Below are 22,183 nucleotides of genomic sequence, written 5' to 3'. Positions count from 1 at the left end.
GCGCTGCATTAGAGAGGGTAGGCAGGCTGCTTGCTTACCACAAAAAGGACGCACGATGATGCAATTAGCAAGTTATATTATTCCTTATCACTCGATTTGGATTATTTTCCTCCGTGTTTTGCATTTAATTGAGGCATGTTCAGAGAAGTCGGGCACCACGGTTACACCTGACTGAGGCCCGTCGTGGGCTAATTAGGAGCCCTCTGTGCGCGCGGAGAAGATATGGAATTAGAGGGATTTTCAGCCCTCCATCAGGGCGGCAAGAGAGATAATGGCCTCTGCCAGAGGTTTCGGGCTTCCTGGCTGGGCACAGCGCTAGCTAGCGTTAGCCAGGAAGGCGGCGTGGCAGCCTAATAGGAAACTAATTAGCTTAAGCTGTGGCTTGGGAGAGAGAGAGAGTGGGCCGAGTGCATCCAGCAAAGATCAAAACCCCAAGATGGGTTTGAAGCGCCTGTCTGCAATCGGATGTGCTCCCTAACCTTCTGACAAGCCCGGGCTTTGTTCAAAAGTCTATAAGAGTCTATATGAAGTCATAGGGCTTAGAGGAGTGGGCTTAAGTCGGGCTGCCTCAACTTGCAATGTCTGAGGTGAACTGGATATTCTACTGAAATGTAGGAATGAATATAAATGGGCTATTATGTTCATTTGTTTTGTTGCCATTTACAATGCATCAATAAGAAATTGGAATAGAAAAAAGACCAATATGGACGTGCAAGCAATGGCAAGAGAAAGATTTAACTGCACCATGCAGATGTCATTACAAGCGGTATAGATCTGAATAGACCCACCAAAGAGCCATTTGAACTAAGTCAAATCATATTAGGCTCAACAGTTTGGCTCCATGATACAATTCCAATCAAATTAGCTGTGGCTTCGGCTTCTCCACTCACCTGACTTTCTCAGATGTTTCCACCGACGGCAGCTCCACAGTCACCATACCGTCAGAGTTGGTCTTGCCAATCAGGTCGGGTTTGGTGCGGAGGATGTCTGGGGCCGTCATGGTGGACACGCGGTGCTGCAGACCTCCGGCGCTGTTACCGCGGTTGGTCAGGAGGAAGGAGTACTGCGTCTCAGGCTGAAGACCCGTGATCAGCTTCTGGGTGAGCTTCCCATCCACCTCCACACTCTGCCCATTATCGTAAAGGATCTGGATGGGGAATGAGTCGGCGTTAGCATTTAGCGCACTCACCGCACACTACGAAAAGCACGTTTCAAAATATTGTCTCGAGTACTACGAGCATGGCAATCCGTTTTGGTGATGATGAGGTACTTTGTGTAACTCTCTACAGAATATGTGCCCATGTATCTAGAGACTCACGGTGAAGGGTTGAGCTGCGTTGTAGTTGTCTGGGATTTCCCAGGTGAGCAACACCGACGTCTTCATGGCAGCTTTCACGTGAAAGTTTTTTGCAAACACTGCTAAAAGAAAGGGGGAGCGGATGATTTAGACACAATAAAATACTGTTATCAACCAATAGTCCCACAGCAGTGCTTACCTGGGTACGTCTCCCTTCAAAACAAGCTTGAAATCACCACTACAGCGATCTTAAAACCCTCCCCTTCTTACCTTCTTACAAACACCGCCTCTTAAAATTAATGACTGGCCTTTGCTTGACTGACAACACAACAAGGAACACACATACTTACTCCTACTTTTTTAACACAAATCGTTCTTAGGTTAGAGAGTCTAAGGATAGGACAGATAGATGATTAATACCAAGTCGTCTGGGTGATCCCATACTCTTTTTCAACTTCTGCCTTCTTGAGGCTTGCAGAGGAAGCTGCTGTTGTTGGAAAGGGTTGTGGAGGGAGAAGGTGATATTAACGGAGGAGAGGAGGACTAAGAGGGTTCAGGGATTGGTCCTACCTTGATCCAAAGGCTGTGTCCTGAATTGGACACTTGGGCTATACGGGCCGGAGCCCTTGCTGGTGAAGGCGCACATTTTAATATCATAAGTGGTATCTGCCTTAAGGCCATCCACGGTGACAGTTGACTCGGGCGCGGTGATGAAGAGTTCGGAGGGACTGCGTGGGCTGTTGATGTCCTTGTACTGCAGAGCATATTTGACGATGTAGCCGTTACGCTCTACCAGCAAAAGGGCTTTCCAGCTAACCTGAATGGTGGTGGTAGTGGCGCCCTCCGCTATAATGTTCTGAGGGTAGCCGCTTGGGACATCCTCATTGGTGGTGACCTCTCTGACTGTCTCCTCGCCGAAGCCCACCTTGTTGCGGGCCGAGAGGCGGAATGTGTACGAGGCCCCCTTATGGATCTCTTTGGTAGTGTAGTGTTTCTCGTGTTCGGGGAACTCTATGACAGTCAGCGGGTCCACGTCTTTGCGGCCGAAGCGGAGGCGATAGCCTTGCAGGGCGCCGTGGGTTAATGCCGGGGAACGCCACTGGAGGAGGGCTGTGCCCATGTTGGTGGTACTGACCATGAGCCAAGGTTTATCGGGAACTGACAGTGGAGAAGAGAACAAATTGTTGTAAATACAGAGAACCAAGTTCCCATCCAAATGGAATGTTGTAGAATTAAAAATAGTAAGAACACATTCAGTTTCACGTATGCATATACAAAATAACTCTATATTGAAAAAGGAAAGAATAACATGCTTTAGTTGTGTAGAGGGCATTTATAGGGCTGAAACTAACAATTATTTTCCATTATCGATTAATCTGTTGATTTTTTTTTAATTAATCACTTAGTTGTTTGGTCTATAAAATTATCACTTTTTCCCCAAGCCAAGATGACATCCTCAAATGTCTTATGTTGTCCTGACCAACAGTCTAAAACCCAAAGATAATCAGTTTACTGTCATAGAAGACTAAATAAATCAGAAAATATTCACATTTCAGAAGCTGGAACAAGATCCCCCCCCCCCCCCTTTTCTTAAAAATGAGTCTAAACGATTAATGGATTATAAAAAATAGTTGGTGATTAATTTTCTGTCAATCGACTAATCGATTGACAATCAACTAATGGTTGCAGCTCTACATTTCATTTCATTTCTATCTCTTTTCCATCTCACACACTGCATCTCAGGGCCTTGTAGACAGGTGCAGCATGAAGGACCTTTGAGACAAATTAGGAAATATCTCAATTACATGTCACACGCGCGCACTCCGTTATGCTCCTGTAGCAGCACGGCTGTCTCAAAAGAAGCGAGTGACAGAGCTGAACCCCCATTTGCCATTATTTCTTCAGTCTTTTTCATTCCTTTCCCCCCACTTCACTTTCCATTATTTTTCTAACCCCAGTGAGCATTCCAATTTCATCGCAGTGGGTAAGAGGTATCACAATAATTGAGGCAGCAATTAGCCACATTCACACTTTAATACCCGCCGGGAAGCATGTTTGCCTAGTGTGCTTCCACTGGGTACAATTTCACAGCTTTGAGACAGCAGAAGAGCATTCCTCAGTTGCTTTACCTGCGCCAGTGGTGGTGATCAGTTTGGGCTTGCTGCGAGCACCGTCGCCTTTTGTCGTGTAGGCTGCCACGGCCACTGAATAGGTGGTCTCAGCCTGCAGCTCTGTGATGAGCATTTCCTGGAGAAGAAGAAGGAACTTAATCGCAGAACACTGATTGGCAGCTATCGTACTGTTAGCAGGAGAACGGGTAGGAGTTGGAGGTGATGTCAACATTAACATCGCAAAGGGCATAAAGGATACATTGTCTCGGCATGCACTAAGGATTGGGACACAGTGCAGTATAAGAGGATAGAGTTGAACCATGGTTGGTTATTAAATAGCAATTAGCAAAGTAGTATGCTTCCTCGGACTGAAACACGATAGCTTCCCACAATTATCACAGGTGGAATTCAACCTTTTTAAAGAGTAACTAAACACCAAATCTGACATCGAAAGGTAAAAAGGATGCTTCTGAAATGGCCATGTACTATAGAGCTCAACAGGCACCTGACTTTTCGTGATGTAATTTGCCCCAGAAGTAAGTTCCGTGTCCATTTTCTCCATAGACATTTTGATCAATCCAAATATAACAAGTTTTAAGGCTTGAACCAAGCCTCTCTTCCAGAGATTTTTGAGTGACCATACAATCGAATGGATCCCCCCCCCCGCCCCCCCGTTGTTATTTTTTGTTCTTGCTTAAACTGAATGTTTTATGGTCACTCAAGATTCTCTAGAAGACTTTTTGGCTTGGTTCGAGCCTTAAAACTCGCTATATTTGGATTTATCGAAATGTCTATGGAGAAAATGGACGCGGAAATTACTTCTGGGGCAAATTACATCACGAAAAGTCACGTGACTGTTGAGCTCTATTGGCTTAATGCCAGGTGATGTCACCTGCTATTGAGGGCAACAGGTGGTGACATCACCTGGCACCAAAGATCAGCCAATAGCAGATGGGCAGTTTAGTAGCTTGCTTTGTACCTTTCAGATATCAGGGTTGACACAGATTTTAGTTTGGGGTTTAGTTACTATTTAAGGTTAACATCTATTTGTGGTTAGGATTAATTTCCTTTGAACAAAGTGTTAGTCAAGGCATTGTGTCTGTAGTTTTAGTATCACAAGAAGGTGAACTGATGCTCAGTCTGTTGGAAGCTTGCTCATGTAGTGGGAATGCAGAAAAGACACGTGCAGTTCATGCAGAGGATGGGCGTTGGGGAAAACAGGAGTGGAACTTGGTCAAGTTCTTATCTACTCACATGTTCAGTTGAATCATCATATTCCCACTGATTACGGTATAAGAATATGGAGAGAAGAGAGAAAAAATAAAATGAGGCCAAGTACAGACTCTAGTCATTAGTGAAATATAATTGTCTTGGAATTAACCCATCAGTCAATTTCTTTGATGTCTGAAACAATTAAATAACAGCAACAATAATCATTATGTACATTGTGGACAAATTAGCATTATACTGTATATGTGCAACCAGTTAAATTGTGATTGCTGACGAGCAAAGTCACTGTGTTGTAGTACTCAAGTCCAATGAGACTGATTTTCAGGACTTGTGACTCGACTTGGACTTGAGCACTGATGACTTGGACTGGAGCATTCATGCTTTCAGACTCGGAGGTTGGATACGAGGACTTGAACGTGTCCATTGATGATTTTCTTTTTTGTAATAGGCCCTAATAATTTGGCATAAGATATTGAGATCTATATTAATACTGTGGATCTTTCAATTCCATGCAAGGGCAGGCGCGTGTGTTCCACCTAGATGTGGATTCACGCTCATGTTCAGTAACAGCTAATATGCCTAAAGAGACGAGATGTTCTGTGATGTTCAGTTCTTTGACTGTGCCAGAGTGGATGGAGCACTGGAGTCCATCTTGTAACTCCACTCAGACTCAACCTTGTTGACTCGGACTCAGACTCTTCTTTGGCGACTCATACTTGGACTCTGATTCGAACACCGTGGACTCGAGTTATAGTGACTCGACGACAACACTGACTGCTATAATTGATGATTCATGTATTGATTTTCACTTGCCTGTAACTTAACTGTCAGTGTGTGCTTTTAACTATAAAGCTTTTTTTGTCACAATAATGGGGCAATGGAGAGTGTGGAAGCTCATATCCTTCAACTATAAGTGCAGCAATTATGAAATTGCTGTCTTTTTCCCCCATTCCCCAAGCGAACGACTCCGCTAAGGGAACATAGACAGACTCTTGAAGGTGAGGAAGAGAGAACGCGAGAGAGATACTACGTGTGTGAGAGATGAGGTGGCTGGCTGAGGAGGGTGCTTTACCTGGGCATCATCGATCAGAATGTCCTTGATGACTGGCTGTCCCGTGGGCTCGCCATTAACCATCCTGACATAGTGCACCTGGTACCCTCGGATCTGACCGTGCTGCTTGGTGGGCATCGGCGAGCGCCAGATCACTTTAATTGATGAGGAGTTGACAGCCTCCACCTCAACTTTACGAGGTGGCCCGCTGGGAACTGGAGGAACACCATGGGATAAGAGAAAAAATGTCAAAATTATAGAGAAGCCCTTCACCCTCCGTTTAAATCCAGCCCAAAGCCGTAGCGCAAAATGCTGCGATGATCAAAAAATTGAAAAGTGCAGCAAACTGCAACAAGCACTGTATGACATCAATATTTCAACAATGGCAAGGGAAAAAAAATACTGCAAAAACAGGTCTGACAACTGACCTAATCTTGAAACATTAAAAATGGGTAGAGTGGATTTTAAAAACATGGAAAAATGTGTTTTATCAAAATAGAAAAGTGGAGCCAAAGGGGGCTTCAAGTGCTTCAAATGCTTGAAGCACCACAAGAATTTTGGCTATGGAGCGAGGAAAAATGAATTAAAAATGATTAGATTGTATGAGGGGCAAAAATATACAAAAATGGCCTTTAACAAAAATCCTTCCACCTTGTGTTGTTCCCACTGTCCAGAACTTGTCCCTTTGTCAAGTTCCCCAAAAAGTGAAAGCTATTTTTATATATATGCAACAAAAAACAACAAAAAAGTTGCTATTAAAAAAGTAAAAATTTCAAGCTTCACAAAAATGACAGTTGGGATTGGAAGTTGGAGGCCTGCAGCTCAAAATGCCATGTGTGTTGAAATTGAGTTGGAAGAAGAAGAAGAAAAAAAGACAAAAATGGGGAGAAAATCGCATAGTCCATGTTAGTAAAAAGTGGGCTAAAAATATGAAGTGCCATCAGTTGTTATTAGAAGCAGGCGGAGGGGGTAGAAAATAAGTAGTAGTTGTAGAAAGAAGGCAAGGCTATTAGTATTTGAGGGGGTGAGTTAGGGGGGGGGTAGACTGGATTTGCAGCCGGGGCAGTGTCTTATCGAACACATACCATCCTCCTCTGTCCGGACGAGCTGTGGCAAGCTTTCCGGTCCTGCTCCCACGTCTGTATGAGCGCTGACTGTCACGCGGTACTCCGTCCATTTTTCCAAGTTTTCCAAAAGGTACTGGGAGTTTTCCGGTGGGATGTCGGAGCTTTGGCGAGTGACGGTATCCTCTCCTTCGGCTGCGGTGTACTGCACAGTGTATTTTGTTAGGATCCCATTTTGTAATTCCATCGGGGGTGGCCGCCAACTTACCAGGATGTTGGTGGAGCTGGGGCTATTGCACCTGACATCCTGAGGCGCGCCTGAGGGCTCTGTTTGGCAGGGTTGGATTCGGAGTAGGAGTAGGGTTTGTCATTTGGTCAGGCCGTTCATTGAGTTGGATTTTGTTTGGAGGGAGTTTCAGTTTTGGTTTTTGATTGGGGTGATGATGATGGTGGAAATGACCAAACAAAGAAAAGGAAGAGGGAAATAAAATAACACAAAATGAGGACAAGGCACAAGGACTTAGGTGGGTAAATAAAATGGTATTTTGAGTCAATGAAATATCACAAATGAAGGAAAAACGAATGGAAAAGACCAACACAAAATTTGACACACTGATGATGTATGGAAGAGGTCGATTCGAGAAAGGATAGGTTGACAATATTTAACCTACCTTGGTGGTAAAAAAGATAAAAAAATCAATAAATAAATGGAAATAAAAAATTTGTATATATCCTACCATATTGTTAGTCTAGATCCTTTAATTCCTTAGATTTGACAAAGAAATTAATATAACAATAGAAATATATTTGAATGTATTTCAGAAAGAACTGATAAATCATTCCAAATTAAATTCGGTAGTAATAACTATGACAACTATGAATTTGGCAAGCAGTTACCATCAATCCAAAAACATAAAGGTTGATGCTTGAACTAGTTCAAAGTAGAAAATGTTGCATTTGTCACCAACCTTTCCGAAGCCTGTTGGTTTGTGGTAAAAGCCTGATTGTACAACAGAGAACTTCCCAAGGAGACATGACTGATTTATTAGATTCTGATAACGTTGGCATGCACTTTTTTTATGTACTTAATCATTTTACCTCTTACATCTGGGCAGAGTTTGAACTTTTGAACTTTTATACCTACCTTCTCTCTGCCCTTGTCTTTCAGAGACCTCCGATTTATTTCAGATGTGCAAAGGAAATAGAAGGTTGCAGTCTCTTTTCAATTAGGATTTAAGTGGAGTTCTGATCAAAACAAGATTATCCGTACTGCATGCTCTTTCATTTCTTAATCCGCAACTCAATCCAATTTAGCAATTTCCATCTGTTTCATAAACCTGAGGTCTTTTGCTGGGACTGTCCCTAACTACAGAGACAATACTTGCTTTGAGCTTTCTACGATATCTTTATTCCACAGCTTTGTTGATTTATGTTTGACTTGAGGATTAGCGTCAATGCCCATTCATCATGAAAATGGGAAAAACCCTTTGACCTCCAGATAGCCGTTATTGTCGGTGTCTAGCGACATAGAAAGCTCAGTCTCAATGTGCTATTATATTAGCTCTCTTTTTGGCTAACATGCAATGTCAAGAGACAAGGTTTCCTATAGGCCAAGCGTGCCTTTTGGCTAATATAGAGAGAGAGGGATATGAGCATTCATATGAATAATTCAAGGTTTTATTATTCACTTGAGTCCGGAATGTTTTTGCACAACACAAGTGGAGAGAAGAAGTAGATTCTGCAACCTTGCCTCCTGACTTCACAGGAAAGCCTGGGCGTACGCTGCCCATGCAACCTTTTCAAAGTGAATAGTGCATGGTCAGGTAGACTTCAAAATATGTATTTGCTACTTCAAATGTTTAAATCTGGTCTATTTTCAAATGCATCAACCCTTTAAAAAATGTATTTGTGCCCAAGACCTTCCTAACGTGTTTTTCCTTTTTGTTGATTTATTTATATTTGGATTGTGCAGCACACACAAAATTGGGAATGCATTTGAAAATGTGTTTTTCTTCCCAAATGGTTTTCGACTCTTAGTTGTTGACATCTGTATCTTAGATAAGGAAGAGGACCTACGTGTTTGTGGAGTTTCAGCGGAGATCTCGTTGGTGTAAGCTCCAACTCCATGTTTACTACGGGCGGCTAGCTGGAAAGTATAAGTAGTGAAGGGCTTCAAGTCCTTCAGCAGGTATGTGGTGGTTGGCTCGAAGCTGATGCGTTTCTGTGAAGAACGTTCCACATTAGCAACATCTCTTTAATGCCAGGGAGTTTCAAATAAAAAACATGAATATAAGAACACGAATCACATGAATGCAATCCGCATAATTTGAGAGTTTAGACAAGTTTAGACAAGAGAGTTTAAAACGATGTATGCGTTTATACAGTCACACAGCATATTTGAAACTCAATTTAGATGTGGTTAACAAATTACATCAATACGAGGCGCTTTGTAACTTTGTAATAACTGTTCAACCTACTGTAGGTATGAAAGTTAATACAAACTTAGCGTAATATAAGGAAAGAGTTACCTCTTCTTTGTCATCCCTCTTCTTGTACAAAAGCTCATATCCTGTGATCTGGTTGTCCTGTCCATTCTGTGCTGGGGTAATCCAGGAAAGTAATATGCTTGTTTCTGATTTGGCTTCTCCTTTGAAGTCAGTCGCTTGAGAAGGAACTGGAAGTGGAATACAGAAAATAATTAATTCCTCATTAGTCAGCCTTCCACAGATGCCACTTTATGGGTCGAGCTATTGCTACTACAGCCACATATTGTCTCTCATTTGTGTCATTTCAACCAACACAGTAAAGCTAAACGCAGACACAGATTACAGGGTTTCTTCATACCGAGGAAGTGTCTGAATTCCCCACCGCAAGAAGTAAACAACAATTAAGAATTTATTGTCTTTAATAAACTTGACTAACGACAGACTAATAAAGTATTTTATGTCAGTTGAAAGCTTAGTGATATTACAAGTTTGTTTACAGCTGTGGTTTACAATTTTAACTGACAAATGTGGCCGCAAAAAAAAAGATGTTTGACAATCAAACTTTAATCGTGGAGTTTATAAAACTGTGAACAACCCAAACAAGCTCTGTTGTTGTGACTCATTAACAGTCAATTTCATAGACAAATATAAAAAAAAATCTCAGTCACCTCCGGTCTTGGCGATGATCTGAAGGTCTGGAGAGAGTGGTCCGTCACCCACGGAGGTGTAGGCCAGCACCTTGATGTAGTAGGTCTTATTGGGGATGAGGTTCTGGATTGTAAGGAAGTTAGCCCCCCGAACAATCTGCTTCTCCCAGAGGTTGACGTGCTGGTTGGAGTCCATGGTGTAGTAGACTCGGTAGCCCATGATCTGCCCGTTGGCCTCCTCCGGCTCGTCCCAGTGGATGACGGCCGTGGCCGCGCTCAGCATGTGACCTCTGACCTGCCTGGGCGCCGTGCTGGGCGCCTGCTCGGCCGTCTTGGCCTCGATGCTCTCACTGGGCGGCCCGCGTCCGATGTTGTTCACCGCCACCACCCGGAACTCGTAGTCGGAGTACGGGCTGAGGCCGCCCACGCTGTAGCGAGTGGTGGCCACACCGTCGATCTCCTTGTACGAGTCCTCTGAGAACTTGGACTTGTGCTGGATGATGTAGTAGGACACCGGCTCGGGATTGCCAGAGTCCCACGTCAACGTGATGCTGGTGGCGGTGCGTTCCGTCACCACGGGGATGCCAGGAGGCTTGGGCAATGCTGCGATGATAAAGACGGGATAATCATGAATGCATAATGCATACACACAAAACTTTACAAACTCATATTTCTGTATAGTTATCCATTTTCTATTAATACAGATTCATTCATTTGAGTTTATTGGAGCTGAATTAAACTAATAGCATTAGCATACCAGACAATGACAATATACTGTATGTACCGTATTCATTAGACTCACATAGGCTTATTCTTAGGAGGCTTTATTAAGTCTTGGTGTTGTCTCACTTGCCTGCATTGCATTAGTGCAAAGCGGCCGCATATGAAGTAATGTGTGAGATTAAAGGCTTGGATCCCCCCCAAGTAAAACAGCCCACAACGCTCGGCACTGCTGTTAATCTGGGGTTTTCCCAGTGTTTATCTCCTTAATAATTTAGCAGGTAAATTTATCGCTTTAATTCCGCCCACATCAGCGGCACACGGCGAGAGATATCAGAGCAATAGATTATCTGTATATGCCATCTGAAGTGCACCTCTGGGGGAGCTTGCTACCAGCCTCTGTTATATTGTGACTAATATCTATGTTATGTCTAGGAAAAACAAGGCCCGTCTCTTGCGGGCACGTGCAGATGGAGACACCAATCGGGGGATATATCTCTGGTATACTGCAGCGTAGATATGATTACCCCCAGATAAGTACTGTGACTACAGAGGACAGCAAACAATACTCACCCCTCTCTCTCCCTCCACCTCTCGCTGTGGCTCTGTACTGTGGCTCTCCAGCTGGGAGATAAGCACTTCACTATATTCTCAATCTGGCATCTGAAGCACTGAGGCTGGTGCCAGGGCTTGTCTAAAGCTTTAAGCAATCCTCTGCAGATGACTTATCGTGGCAGGGAGAGAGGTAAATAACGTTCTTCACTGCCAGCAGCCTCTGCTTGCATAGGTTTCTCTTAACATAGCGTGACTGTAAATTGGAATATACACTATCTATGTTTAGATTACATGCATAGTTTGAAACTTTTTTACTGTTACATGTGAACCACTGTGAAGTATTTCAACTCGCCTTAACATACGTAATGCATTATGTGCATACTGCTGAAACAAACAATTGTGACAGGGACTGGTGTTTTGGATAACAAGCAGGCCAAGGTATGTATGTACTGTATGTATGTATGTATGTATATATATATATAATGTATATACACACACACACACTCTTACTCTTATATACTCTTACTCTACTATACAGATATATACTTTTTTATGAGTATATATATATATACCGGTATATATATATATATGTATATATATATATATATATATATATATATATATATATATATATATACACTCGATTCCTAGGGTTAGGGTTTACGCGGCCTCGCCCGCCCTGCAGACCGCTGGTGTATTGCTCACAAAATGTTATTGCCCTTAAGTTTATACGTGCGCAGGTGTGTGTGTGTGTGTGTGTGTGTTTGTGTGTGTGTGCCCCCTTATGACATCACTAATGACATCATCACCTACTCTCTCAACTCTTATATAGCCTCAAACTGACGATATCCCTGATGACATCATCACGGATGACATCACTGATGACATCGTCACTGATGGCATCACATCATTAGGTAATCATCTAATAAAAAAATTGGCTTCATCAGGTCACCTATATATATTATTTTTTTAGAGATTATGAAAGTGCAGATTGTAAGGTTTCAAATGATGTGTCATACATTGAAATGTGAGAATAGTCAAATATATGCTTATTTGCATGCTCATACAGTACTCAGGTTGTTTGTTATATTGAGTGAATTATTCCCATCTAAACTTGCGGGAAAAAAAGAAAGAAAAACTTGTTCTAACAACCTTTTTATCTTGATTTGTTCGACCGTGTCACAATTTAGAAAACTATCAAACAGCCCCTACCTTTCACTGTTATCTGTGCCACCGCCTCTATCACCCCCAGGGTCGACATGGCCACACAGGTGTAGTTGGCCGACTGGCGTACGTCCGTGAGTTCCAAGACGTTGCGTCCGATGGGCATGTCGTCCTCAGGCGTGAGGTCCTCGGCGCCCAGCATCCACTTCACATAGGGCATGGGCGAGCCCACTGCCACGCATGTGATATTGACGCTGCCGCCGGGCATGATCTCATTGTCTGTGGGCGGGATGGAGAATCGCGGCGGCACCCGGCGTACTGCAAAAGACAGAGAGGATGGAGTGAAGACCCGGGAGAACATCAAAATGACCAGAGGTTTACCTCAAAACTGATGGTTTACGGCTCACACACAATCTAACAAATACATTGACAGAGGGCTAGATGTCTTGGCATAACTAATAAAATCTGCTTGCACATAGATACTTTGTGATCGTTTGATGGAAGGGAAAACACATTTAAACACATTTGGTCTAAGACTTACAGATTTCAACGGTGAATGGGTCAACACCAATACAAGCACCATGCACTGGAGAGTTGGCAGCAGTATTGAGTTGTATACGGGGAAACAACTTTGCTGCGTACTTCCAGCTGATGTGAATAATGTGCCGGATCACATTGTCACATCACATATACAGTACATAGATACCCCCGAGACAGTGTTTTTCTGCGCGTTATCAGGCTCAGTCCAAAAGTGGATACACATTCCAAAGTAAATATTTCCAAAGATGAAACGAAGAGGCAAAAATGTAAAAAAAAAAAAAAAAGTATACTTTCAAGTAAATCAAAATGTGTAACATAACATCCATAATGCACATGAACAGAGCCGAGGGCCTATCGGTGGGGAATAAGGCTCTCTGTCATGCACACAAGAACAATAGCTGACTTGGCGAGGCAGCCATGTTGGGGAGTCAGAGGGAGGACGGCTGCGGGGGCAAAATAAACAGTAACACACAGGCACAAGAATATCACACAGTGTAAATGGAAGGGCTATACACAGTGTTGGGTTTCAATGAAAATGGCTATTATAAGCCAGAGTTCTTGGTGTGTGTGTATGGAAAGATGGTGCCGACAACAGAGGGGCTGCGGCATAAGGAACATTGAAAGAGATTATCAGGTATTGGTTTGATAGAATTTCTGGGAAAGGCTGAAATCAAAGAAAGGAAGTCAGTGCTACTGCTTATGCTAGTTGAAATGGATTCCTGTGGGTATCTGTTTGGTCCCTCCAAGGCATACTGATGACTGAGGGGATTATTTGGGGAACGTTGGTTCCTGCTCTCGACTGTATGGCTTGGATGAAACTACTCGTACACTTCTTCAGTGAATCTCCACGATACCAACAAGGGATGTGAGACTTCTAAAAGTCTGAATATAGTTCCATTACTGCTCCTTCATTGATTTGGTTTTGTAAAGAGCGTCTGTGATCCATATTTCCACTGACCACTAACATGCACATATATATATATATATATATATATATATATATATATATATATATATATATATATATATATATATATATATATATTTACACGTGATGGTGTGGTTGGACAATAGCTAGAAACCAGTCAGTGTGAGCAGACATTTGCTGCTTTGGAAGATGACATAGCCTGGTGCTTCCCGCTGACTGCCACTATTCCATCAAGCGCATTCTCTTGAGCAGATTGCACCTCTCTGGAGAGGAGATCTAGGGGAAGTGCATGCATTATTAAATACAACTTTTCTCTTGCGTAATATTTAATTAATATCCAATTGGATCACGCTCCCCGTAGATCATAATGTTATCCCGCTCATTTGGAGATCATTACATTTGTCATATCTTGAGGATAACGCTCCAAAGACATCCACTCTTTCATGACTTCCTGACTTGTAACATCCTTGTCAGAGGAACTATAATCTCTGAGGACAAGGGTGTTTTCATAGCTTAGCTTGGCTTCACTGGGCTGTGCTTTTAACATATTTTTTTATCTGAGAAACTTCATTGGAGCGAACAACAAAAGTACATTTTGGTTCCAGGTGCCCAGAGTGATCAAGGACATCCTTCCTGTGGTGCTGAATGTCACATTACAGAGGGGAAAAAATTGTCCTTTTTGGCTTGCCGTAGTCTCGGCATTGCAAACCAAGCAGGAACACTGACGGGAGAAGGGTTGGGGCAAGGGGGCGGGGAAACGAGCATTAACAGGTGACCATGCAAATAGACCCTCCTAAAGATGCAAATATATTCCAACCCCTCCCACCCCACCTCAAGGATGCAAACATGCACCACTTTTCTGGACAGTCAAGCATCCTGGCAAGAACCAGGGGCATTCTCGATGGGAACATGGACACCGGATACGCAGCAACGGTGCATGACTATCGACAATCAAAATAAGTTGAGGTAAAACATAAAGAAAAAAGCTAAAACAAAAAAAAAAACATAAAGGCGATGGAAATGCAGCTACAGCCATTTCATTTGAATTCTTCAAGATGTGATGTTTTTTTCTCTCGTGGCAAACAAATGAACTTTCATTCTTTCAGTTTTGTGACGAGGTTAAAAAGTCAAAACACACCAACCTTCTCGCAGCTCTGAGGGATGTGGGGTTTTTGATGCAGAGCAAAATGAAATGAGGAAAGGAGAAAAAACAAGGGAAACACAGAGAGTAAAAAGGCCATGTTCAAGGTGTTCAAATGCTACTTGAGAACAATTCCAAGGACCTTCTGTCTCACAAGTCCCGGCGGGAGCCCTCTGCATCTCCCCGGCACCCTGGTTACGAAGCACAAGTCTGACCTATCAGCACTTTAATCAGAGAAAATATTTACTGCTAACCCACCAATCCCGTCCCAGCCATGTGGTTAGCTCACATTCATTTGAGGACTATGTTTTATATAGTTGCAGCAGGTATTACACATGTAACCAGGTTGTAATGACATGTTTCAATGTTGTAGGAATTCTTTGGAAACTGGTGGTTCATATAATTTAGACTAGAAATGCTAACCACAAGACTGAACAGCATTGCAAAGTGTATGTGAAAATATAATATCTAAATGATATCTCGATGTGTATTTACACGTATAGACATTACATTTAAAAAAGATTGTTCAATGGAGTAGCAGTGGAATAAGAATCATGCGTAAAGTACAGTGTCTAATATATACTGTACAGTTCTGCAAGTAAGAGTGAAGACCGATGACGACAATTATTCCAGTGAGCCTAATAATGAGACTTTTATACTGAATTACACTGAATTCAAGAAACTTTTATTTCCTTTTTTTCTTATTACAAAAAAAATAAGTTAAAGTTAACTATTTTTTCAAACTAGAGTTTTACCTAGGGAAAATAATAATAGTAGTAGTAGTAGTTGTAATAATAATAATAATAACAATAACACTATTTGACACTATAACACTATTTGAAATAAATGTATGCTAATTTCAACACTTTTTCGATTTTGTTGGAAGAGACAGGTGATGATTAAAGATGTCCTTCGTATGTTGCTCACAAGGAGGGAAAGAGGCAGAAAAAACAAAGATCAGAAAGGATCTGGTCACTGCTGGGGGGAAAGTTGGGACAGGTGGAGGAGGGCTGTCCACCCTGTTCCCCTCTGCCAGTCAGGTATGAAAAGGCAATTAGTAGGTAATCACAGCAAGCAGTCAAGTCATTGGAGTTAGGATAGTCAAAAGGAAGGACCAGAAACAGAGCACACAGGTTCAAATCAGTGCAGGTAAGTCAATTGCAAAAAAAGTATACTTACAATTTCTTCATGGCATATGGACAAGCAAGACTTTATTGGCTTATACTGTAGGCTTGGCTTAGCATTAGTATGATTTAAAGATTCTGCTTGATTTTCCAACAGAATAAGAGCATTGTTCAAAGTTGTTTCCTACCTCTGACGTATAGATTTGCCGGGGCGGAGTAGCGCGTTCCATCGTTGTTGGTTGCCACACACTCATACTTCCCCTGGTCAGACTCTTCGCTCTGCTCTATCTGGAGGGCTCCTGGTTGGGAATAACAAACGGGGCAACGGAGTGCGCTTGGTTAAGATTATGTTGTGCGTGTCGAGTTCACAAGCCAAAAGAAAAAGAAAAGGTCTTGCTCGACCTCAGATGAGCCGACATTCCTAGTTTTGCTTTGTCGATTCAAGCTTCAGTAACTGGAGCGTTTTGAGGAAGTTGCACAGGTAATCAAACAGCGTCCCATCAATTCAAAAATACTAAATTCTAACCACTTTATTATCTCAAGTATTTACCTATCTGCCATGATCATCTATCATTTACAATGGCAAGTGCAACATGTTTGGAAAATCTCTATCATTTAAAGTTTTCCCCCCATCATTATCACAGCGTGGTCCATCGGCCAAGGCAAAATTTAGCCTCTGTTAACCTATTATACTGTAGGTTAGGGATGGCTGCAAATGATACTCATGCTATACAAGTACAGTATATTGTTACTGTTGCCAGATCTAAAGAAATAATAAGGGGGAAAAAACATCAAAGAAAAACTTATTTTTGTCTATTTTACCTTTAACTTGTAGACGACTTCTGGAGAGAAAAAAGCCTGAATACATATTGTCGAGTCTAAAAAGTCACTCATCTTAACGCCAATGTAAGAAAAAAATGTCATAATTTCACTTTGAGTAATAGGGGCAAGCCCTTCAATATACAACATGTCACTGGACTGGTCAATATGGGGATGAGTGATACTGCTTCAGGGAAGCATGGATCAAACAAAAGAGGTTTACAGTATAAGAAAGCAGCATAACAAGGGAGGACAATTGAAAAAAAGAAATTTAGGTATGAATTTTAGCATATTCAATCACAAATCAAGTATAATATTCATCCGCTAGAATAATTTGGGACTTCATATAGATGAAGTTTGTTTGTAAAAAAAAATGCAGCTCATACAAAAAATAGAAAAATGCTGCTCATACATGTGGAAAAATATTAATTGAAGTGTTGAATAAGGCAAAACCAACATATAACCCTCTGTAACAAAAGTTTTGACATGCAAATCTTCCCAAATAGCAAGAAATGTATGTCGGCACAACTTACAACCTTCTGACAACCCTTAGCTGAAAAATAAAATGCAATTGTATTAGAAGACAAAATTCAAAATATTGGCCTGAGCCAACAAGAAGTCAACCAACCACTGCTTTAGCTTTGTGAAAGCTACAAAAGACACCCATAAAAATCCACCAATGGGATCAGCAGTGTGGTGTCACATGACCCAGGGAAAAATGGCTTTATGCATCAACAACTCTCCAGCTCCATGTCACACGGCAAAAATGAGCCAATCAGGTCCTCGCCAGACTCTACTGTTTGCCTTCTCTCAAACCCTGAAGAAAAAAAAGTCAAAAAGTAAAATTGTTGCCAAACCCAAGAAAAGTAAGAAAAATAGGTGAAAGAGAAAAAAAGCACCGTAGAAACTTTATCAAAAAAGTAGTTGTTTGGGCTTTTTTGTAGAGGGTACAGGAGAGGAAAGCAAATAGAAGAGATGAAAAAAATAGTTTGCAAAGATAGAAAGAATTCTTTGGGAGAAAAAAGCATAGGAGAGGCAATGTTGTCTTCAGCATGCCAGCGTGATTCCACAGCATCTGTGCATATTTTTAGTGCTGAACAAGAACAGCTAAGGGGGAAAAAATGCTTGGTTGTTTTAGTTGGACAAAAAGAGGGACACATGATTCGCTATGGCCAAAAAGAAAACAAAAATGAACGGAAAAAATAGAGTTTAAAAAAATAATTGTCATTGGATATGCTTATTTGAGCCAGGGCAAGCATATCACAACTGAGTTAAAGAGGCTCTTGAAAGCAGAATACAAAGGAGTAAATAAAGCATAGACATAAGAATGGAATACAAATTGAGTCAACGAAACAGGACAAAATAAGAAGGAAGGTCCGTATGAACGAAATGGGATTTGGACTCGGTAAACAGGACAAAGATGGCGGCGATTCAAGTGAATGGATGGGTTGACAGCAAGAATGAATTGGTTTTATTTTCATTCTGTGAACGTCAGTTCAGCACTCTTACCTCTTATTGGTGTACCACCTGGGTGGATAATGTGAATGCAAATAAGATTAGAAAGAAGAAGCATTAGTACGAGAAGATAGAGGCTGGGGGCTTTGGAAGAAGAGTCAAATTAGATTTAACAGGGCACGTAAATAAAGGTACTAGAGGAAAGAGGAAAGAGAGAGAGAAAGAGGCTTTTCTGTACTCTTATTGGCAAAAAAAAGACAGGATTCATCATAGGAAAATCATAGGTCAGAGAGAAGAACTTGTACATTGCTGTGCCACGGGGGAGGTGCCATTTTGGTAGTGGCAATGGCTTCTGAAGACCATCTACTTGAAGGGAGAGACTTTCAGGACTTTGCATATTGTGAGAGGGAGAGGAGACTTGTTTTAAGAGACCTGGAACCCTTTCGCTTGACCTGAGCTATGCGGAAGCGGGTCACCTCCCTACAACTCTGGACCTGTCCACACACCCTGTCCCTGTACCTACAGTGCTGGTGTTAAAAGACTTGTGTCAGTGGGTCAGTGGGTGAGTAACAAACACGTGAAGTGAACTATTACCCAGATCAGGACAGTGACTAAGGTTTGGTGAGACTGTGCTCTGGCTAAAGCGATGCTAGCAGTGGTCAACACTTAGTGGTCAACACGTGTGTGCGTGTCCCTCGCTGTATCCCTACACCTAAACTATCTGTTAGTAAAATGCATGCCATGCATTTTAATATTTGTTGGACACATGGAAATTAGTGGGGGGTGATGTGTGCTTCAGAGCTAAGCACTTACCAAAGGATTCTGTAGATTTAAAAATACGGAGAGACAAGAAAGACAGCATAAGAATGTGATTATATATTCCTTAAGTTTAGTTAACAAGGTTTTGATCAAGCGTTAGCAACTCTATGTGAATCAAAGTCGCACATTAAAAGATAAGGGTTAATTCTACACAGTTCTGTTGAAAACAAGGCAAAAGGTAAGGGGGTTAACAAGACGGCTTAACAAAGGACAGCTGTGAAATCTGTGAAGACAGGTGGTCAAACATAGAAGACTTTAAATGTACCACTAGTTGTGCGAATGTCAGCAGCTTGGTATTAGCTGGCAAATGAGGCTGCAAGCTATGATTTACGTAACGCTATTAGAAAAATAGGATTATAATCTCTTGGGATGGAGATCTTCAAATCAAACTTGGAATATTCAGGAGAATGGGTATATTAGGGGATGTCACAGGCAAATCAAAACAAAGCTGGAGTCTGCACAGAAAAGCAGGGGCTATAAATCCAAAGAATCAAGGGGTTAGGGAACAGCTGTAAGGAAGTTTACACACTACTGTGGCTAGTTAGTGTCAGAAATGTTATTCCAATTATAGGTTACTTTGACCTAAAGATAGTTGTTATATCATGTAAATATATATTTTTTTAATTAGGTTTCAGGATCTCAAAAAAAAAAAAAGCTCTACTCACACTGTTCACGTTTTCTGTGTGTTTTTCCTATTTTAACCAAATTGTTGAAAATCATGGACACTCATTTGCAAATTCTGAATGAAGCCAAATGTTGAATATCAATTGTTTAAAAAAAAAAGACACAAGAAATGTATAGAATGGATCCAGAAAATAAAATAGCAACAAACAAACAAACAAACAAAAAGACACTGCACCAACGCAGTGGAAAAGAAATGGACGTACGGCAGCAAAAGAACCCGTTGGAAAAAAGTCACAGCAGTGAGCAATGAGGAAAGTTAGGACAGAAGCCGACAAAACACAGAGGGGGGACAAACCCCGACAGCCCATGACAACACTGGAAGACAAGGGGAGACAGACGTACGGACAACACACACCAGGGCATACAGGAAGTAGAGGACAGGTAGTAGAAACAATGCCATTACCTACAAAATTAAAGGCAAACGAGAAGTTAAAGTATGGGAGGAAGAAGAGGACGAAAGAACAGAGGGGGGGCTACAGAAGATCAGAGAGAGCACAGCGAGAAGGAAAACTCCCGGCTTTATCGTTGAAGCGGCGGCGGAGAAACCCTACCTGATCTGAGCTGCTTAATGCGTCCGTTGTTGTTGGTGGTGTTGACGGGGAGGAAGTCCTTGAACCAGGAGATGTCCGGGTCGGGGTTCCCGCTGGCGGCACACAGCATGGTGGCGGTGCGTGTTCGCTCCACCACTTTCAACTGCGGGCCCATGTCTATGGTGGGGAAACCAGGGGGCAGCTGGTCCTCTGCGAAGAAGAGGTGGGAGAGACACCATGGCAAGGTCAAATTTGAGCAAGTCGGCGAGTCCTCCACAAACCACAGCGCCGTGCAGAGGTGAGGAGGGAGAGAGCGACAGAGTGAGTGAGAGATAAGAGGCAAATAGAGCGATGGGGTAAGAGGTGTTGGCAGGTATCGTATCGTAGGTGTGTGCGCAAAGGATTAGACAGCAGAGTAGTAGGAGGAGAGAATGTGTTATTTTCATGCTTTTATTGCTTTAACTTTGTAGTTTGTCAATAGAGGAATAATTGCTTAAAATATTGTTTCACCTCCCCAGGTTAGGTATTGACAAGGACATAAAAGAGGAAAAAAATACATGAAAATGGAAATGGAACAGCTATCCTTCAAAAAGACAAGATTGATTTAAGGAATAAACATCGAGTTTATGCAATCTACCCCCCCCCCCAAAAATGGAGGGAAAGAAAGTGCAGCGTCCTATGAATAAAAAGCTAGACTGGCGGTACATATATTGGGTTGAAGTGGAGCTTTGAAGTAGTTTGATGATGGCAGGTGGCGTCGCGTGTTGTATAAGCCGTCTTGTTCCTGCCTGCGCCTCAACTCACCGTCTGAATACGTGCGGGCTACCTGCTACCTCTTGCAGCTGTTAGAGATGTGAGACAAGATAACGCACATTGCTCCCTGCTCCAAACATGTTCTTTTAGCCAAACAAAAGATAATCAAAGGCCTACAACAGCTGTGTCTGGCTGTGAACAGGACAGGTATTCAGCTCGCACCATAGAGATGATCTTTGAGAGGGCGCCGAGCGGAATGTTCCACAAACTATAAGATCCTCGCATTCAAAATGTCTGCCTCTCCGCAACGCGAGCTACGTACACTAAGTGGGACTCTTGAGAAGAAGACGTGCTCATTCTGAATGCCAATGAGTTGTATGCGCACCTTTAAGTTTCCCGTTCCCTGTCGTGATGTGACTAATTAGCGTCTTCCGTGGCTCTCGTAAACGGCACCTTTTTGGAAAACGCTGTCTTCATTAAATTTTCATGAGGACACATCAGTCTGGAAACAGCTTTGAGATGCCATAGCCTGCGCACAGCCAAACTACAACCATGGCCGCCTTCCAACAATGCTCTTGGGTATCTGGCAGGAGAAAATACCTCAATGGATAAATCTTCTCAGAATTAGACTGCATTACAAATGAGTGACTTCATATTGAACTGCAAAACTTTCCCTCTGCAACTTAGCGTCCCTGCCTGAACTGGCGGCGTCCGTTTGGACAGTGATAGATGGGTATTGTTTGACGACATAGCAACATGCTACTTCTTTGCAAATATGTTTGCTGAATTGAAATCCCAAATAAAAAGGCATACTGTGCCTTTAAAGGTGGTGATTTTCCTGCCAGTTGTGAGTGCTGTGCTGGTTATTCAATCAAAACACCCTGACCCAACCATCTGCATACTAAGTCCTCAACATGGTGTGTGCAATATATTATTACGCATCCTTATGTCTTTCCGTGGCCATTAAGGTAATGAGGTGTACTTTGGGTGACTGTTGTTAAAAGTTTGTTGGCGTCTGGCACCATGTTTGCTTGTCTCATGCACAGCATTAGTGTTCTGTTGCTC

General features: G+C 42.2%; 1 protein-coding gene across 4 annotated transcripts in view; it reads right to left on the bottom strand.

Annotated features, from left to right (window-relative positions):
* LOC310779272 (receptor-type tyrosine-protein phosphatase delta) overlaps positions 1 to 20,555 on the bottom strand; it is a 65,158-nt gene extending 44,603 nt beyond the window's left edge. For 2 of the 4 annotated variants that reach the window (XM_083639791.1, XM_083639793.1), the window contains exons 1-14: positions 20,387 to 20,555; positions 18,387 to 18,404; positions 16,247 to 16,357; positions 12,374 to 12,643; positions 9,908 to 10,489; positions 9,282 to 9,427; positions 8,830 to 8,974; positions 6,775 to 7,080; positions 5,711 to 5,904; positions 4,663 to 4,689; positions 3,427 to 3,544; positions 1,868 to 2,455; positions 1,319 to 1,419; positions 891 to 1,147 (exon numbers count right to left, since the gene is read on the bottom strand). In XM_083639791.1, coding sequence (XP_083495917.1) covers positions 891 to 1,147; positions 1,319 to 1,419; positions 1,868 to 2,455; positions 3,427 to 3,544; positions 4,663 to 4,689; positions 5,711 to 5,904; positions 6,775 to 7,080; positions 8,830 to 8,974; positions 9,282 to 9,427; positions 9,908 to 10,489; positions 12,374 to 12,643; positions 16,247 to 16,357; positions 18,387 to 18,404; positions 20,387 to 20,540 — 3,017 coding nt within the window. In that variant the 5' untranslated portion in view covers positions 20,541 to 20,555. The remainder of the gene's footprint in view (positions 1 to 890; positions 1,148 to 1,318; positions 1,420 to 1,867; positions 2,456 to 3,426; positions 3,545 to 4,662; positions 4,690 to 5,710; positions 5,905 to 6,774; positions 7,081 to 8,829; positions 8,975 to 9,281; positions 9,428 to 9,907; positions 10,490 to 12,373; positions 12,644 to 16,246; positions 16,358 to 18,386; positions 18,405 to 20,386) is intronic. The other 2 variants (XM_083639790.1, XM_083639792.1) reach the window with 1 other exon arrangement.
* Between the last annotated feature and the right edge of the window lie 1,628 nt (positions 20,556 to 22,183).

Source organism: Poromitra crassiceps, assembly GCF_964638095.1.
Source record: "Poromitra crassiceps genome assembly, chromosome: 7".
Taxonomy (NCBI): Eukaryota; Metazoa; Chordata; class Actinopteri; order Beryciformes; family Melamphaidae; genus Poromitra; species Poromitra crassiceps.
The sequence above is the reverse complement of the archived record's forward strand: the minus strand, read 5'-3'. Positions and strand labels throughout refer to the sequence as shown.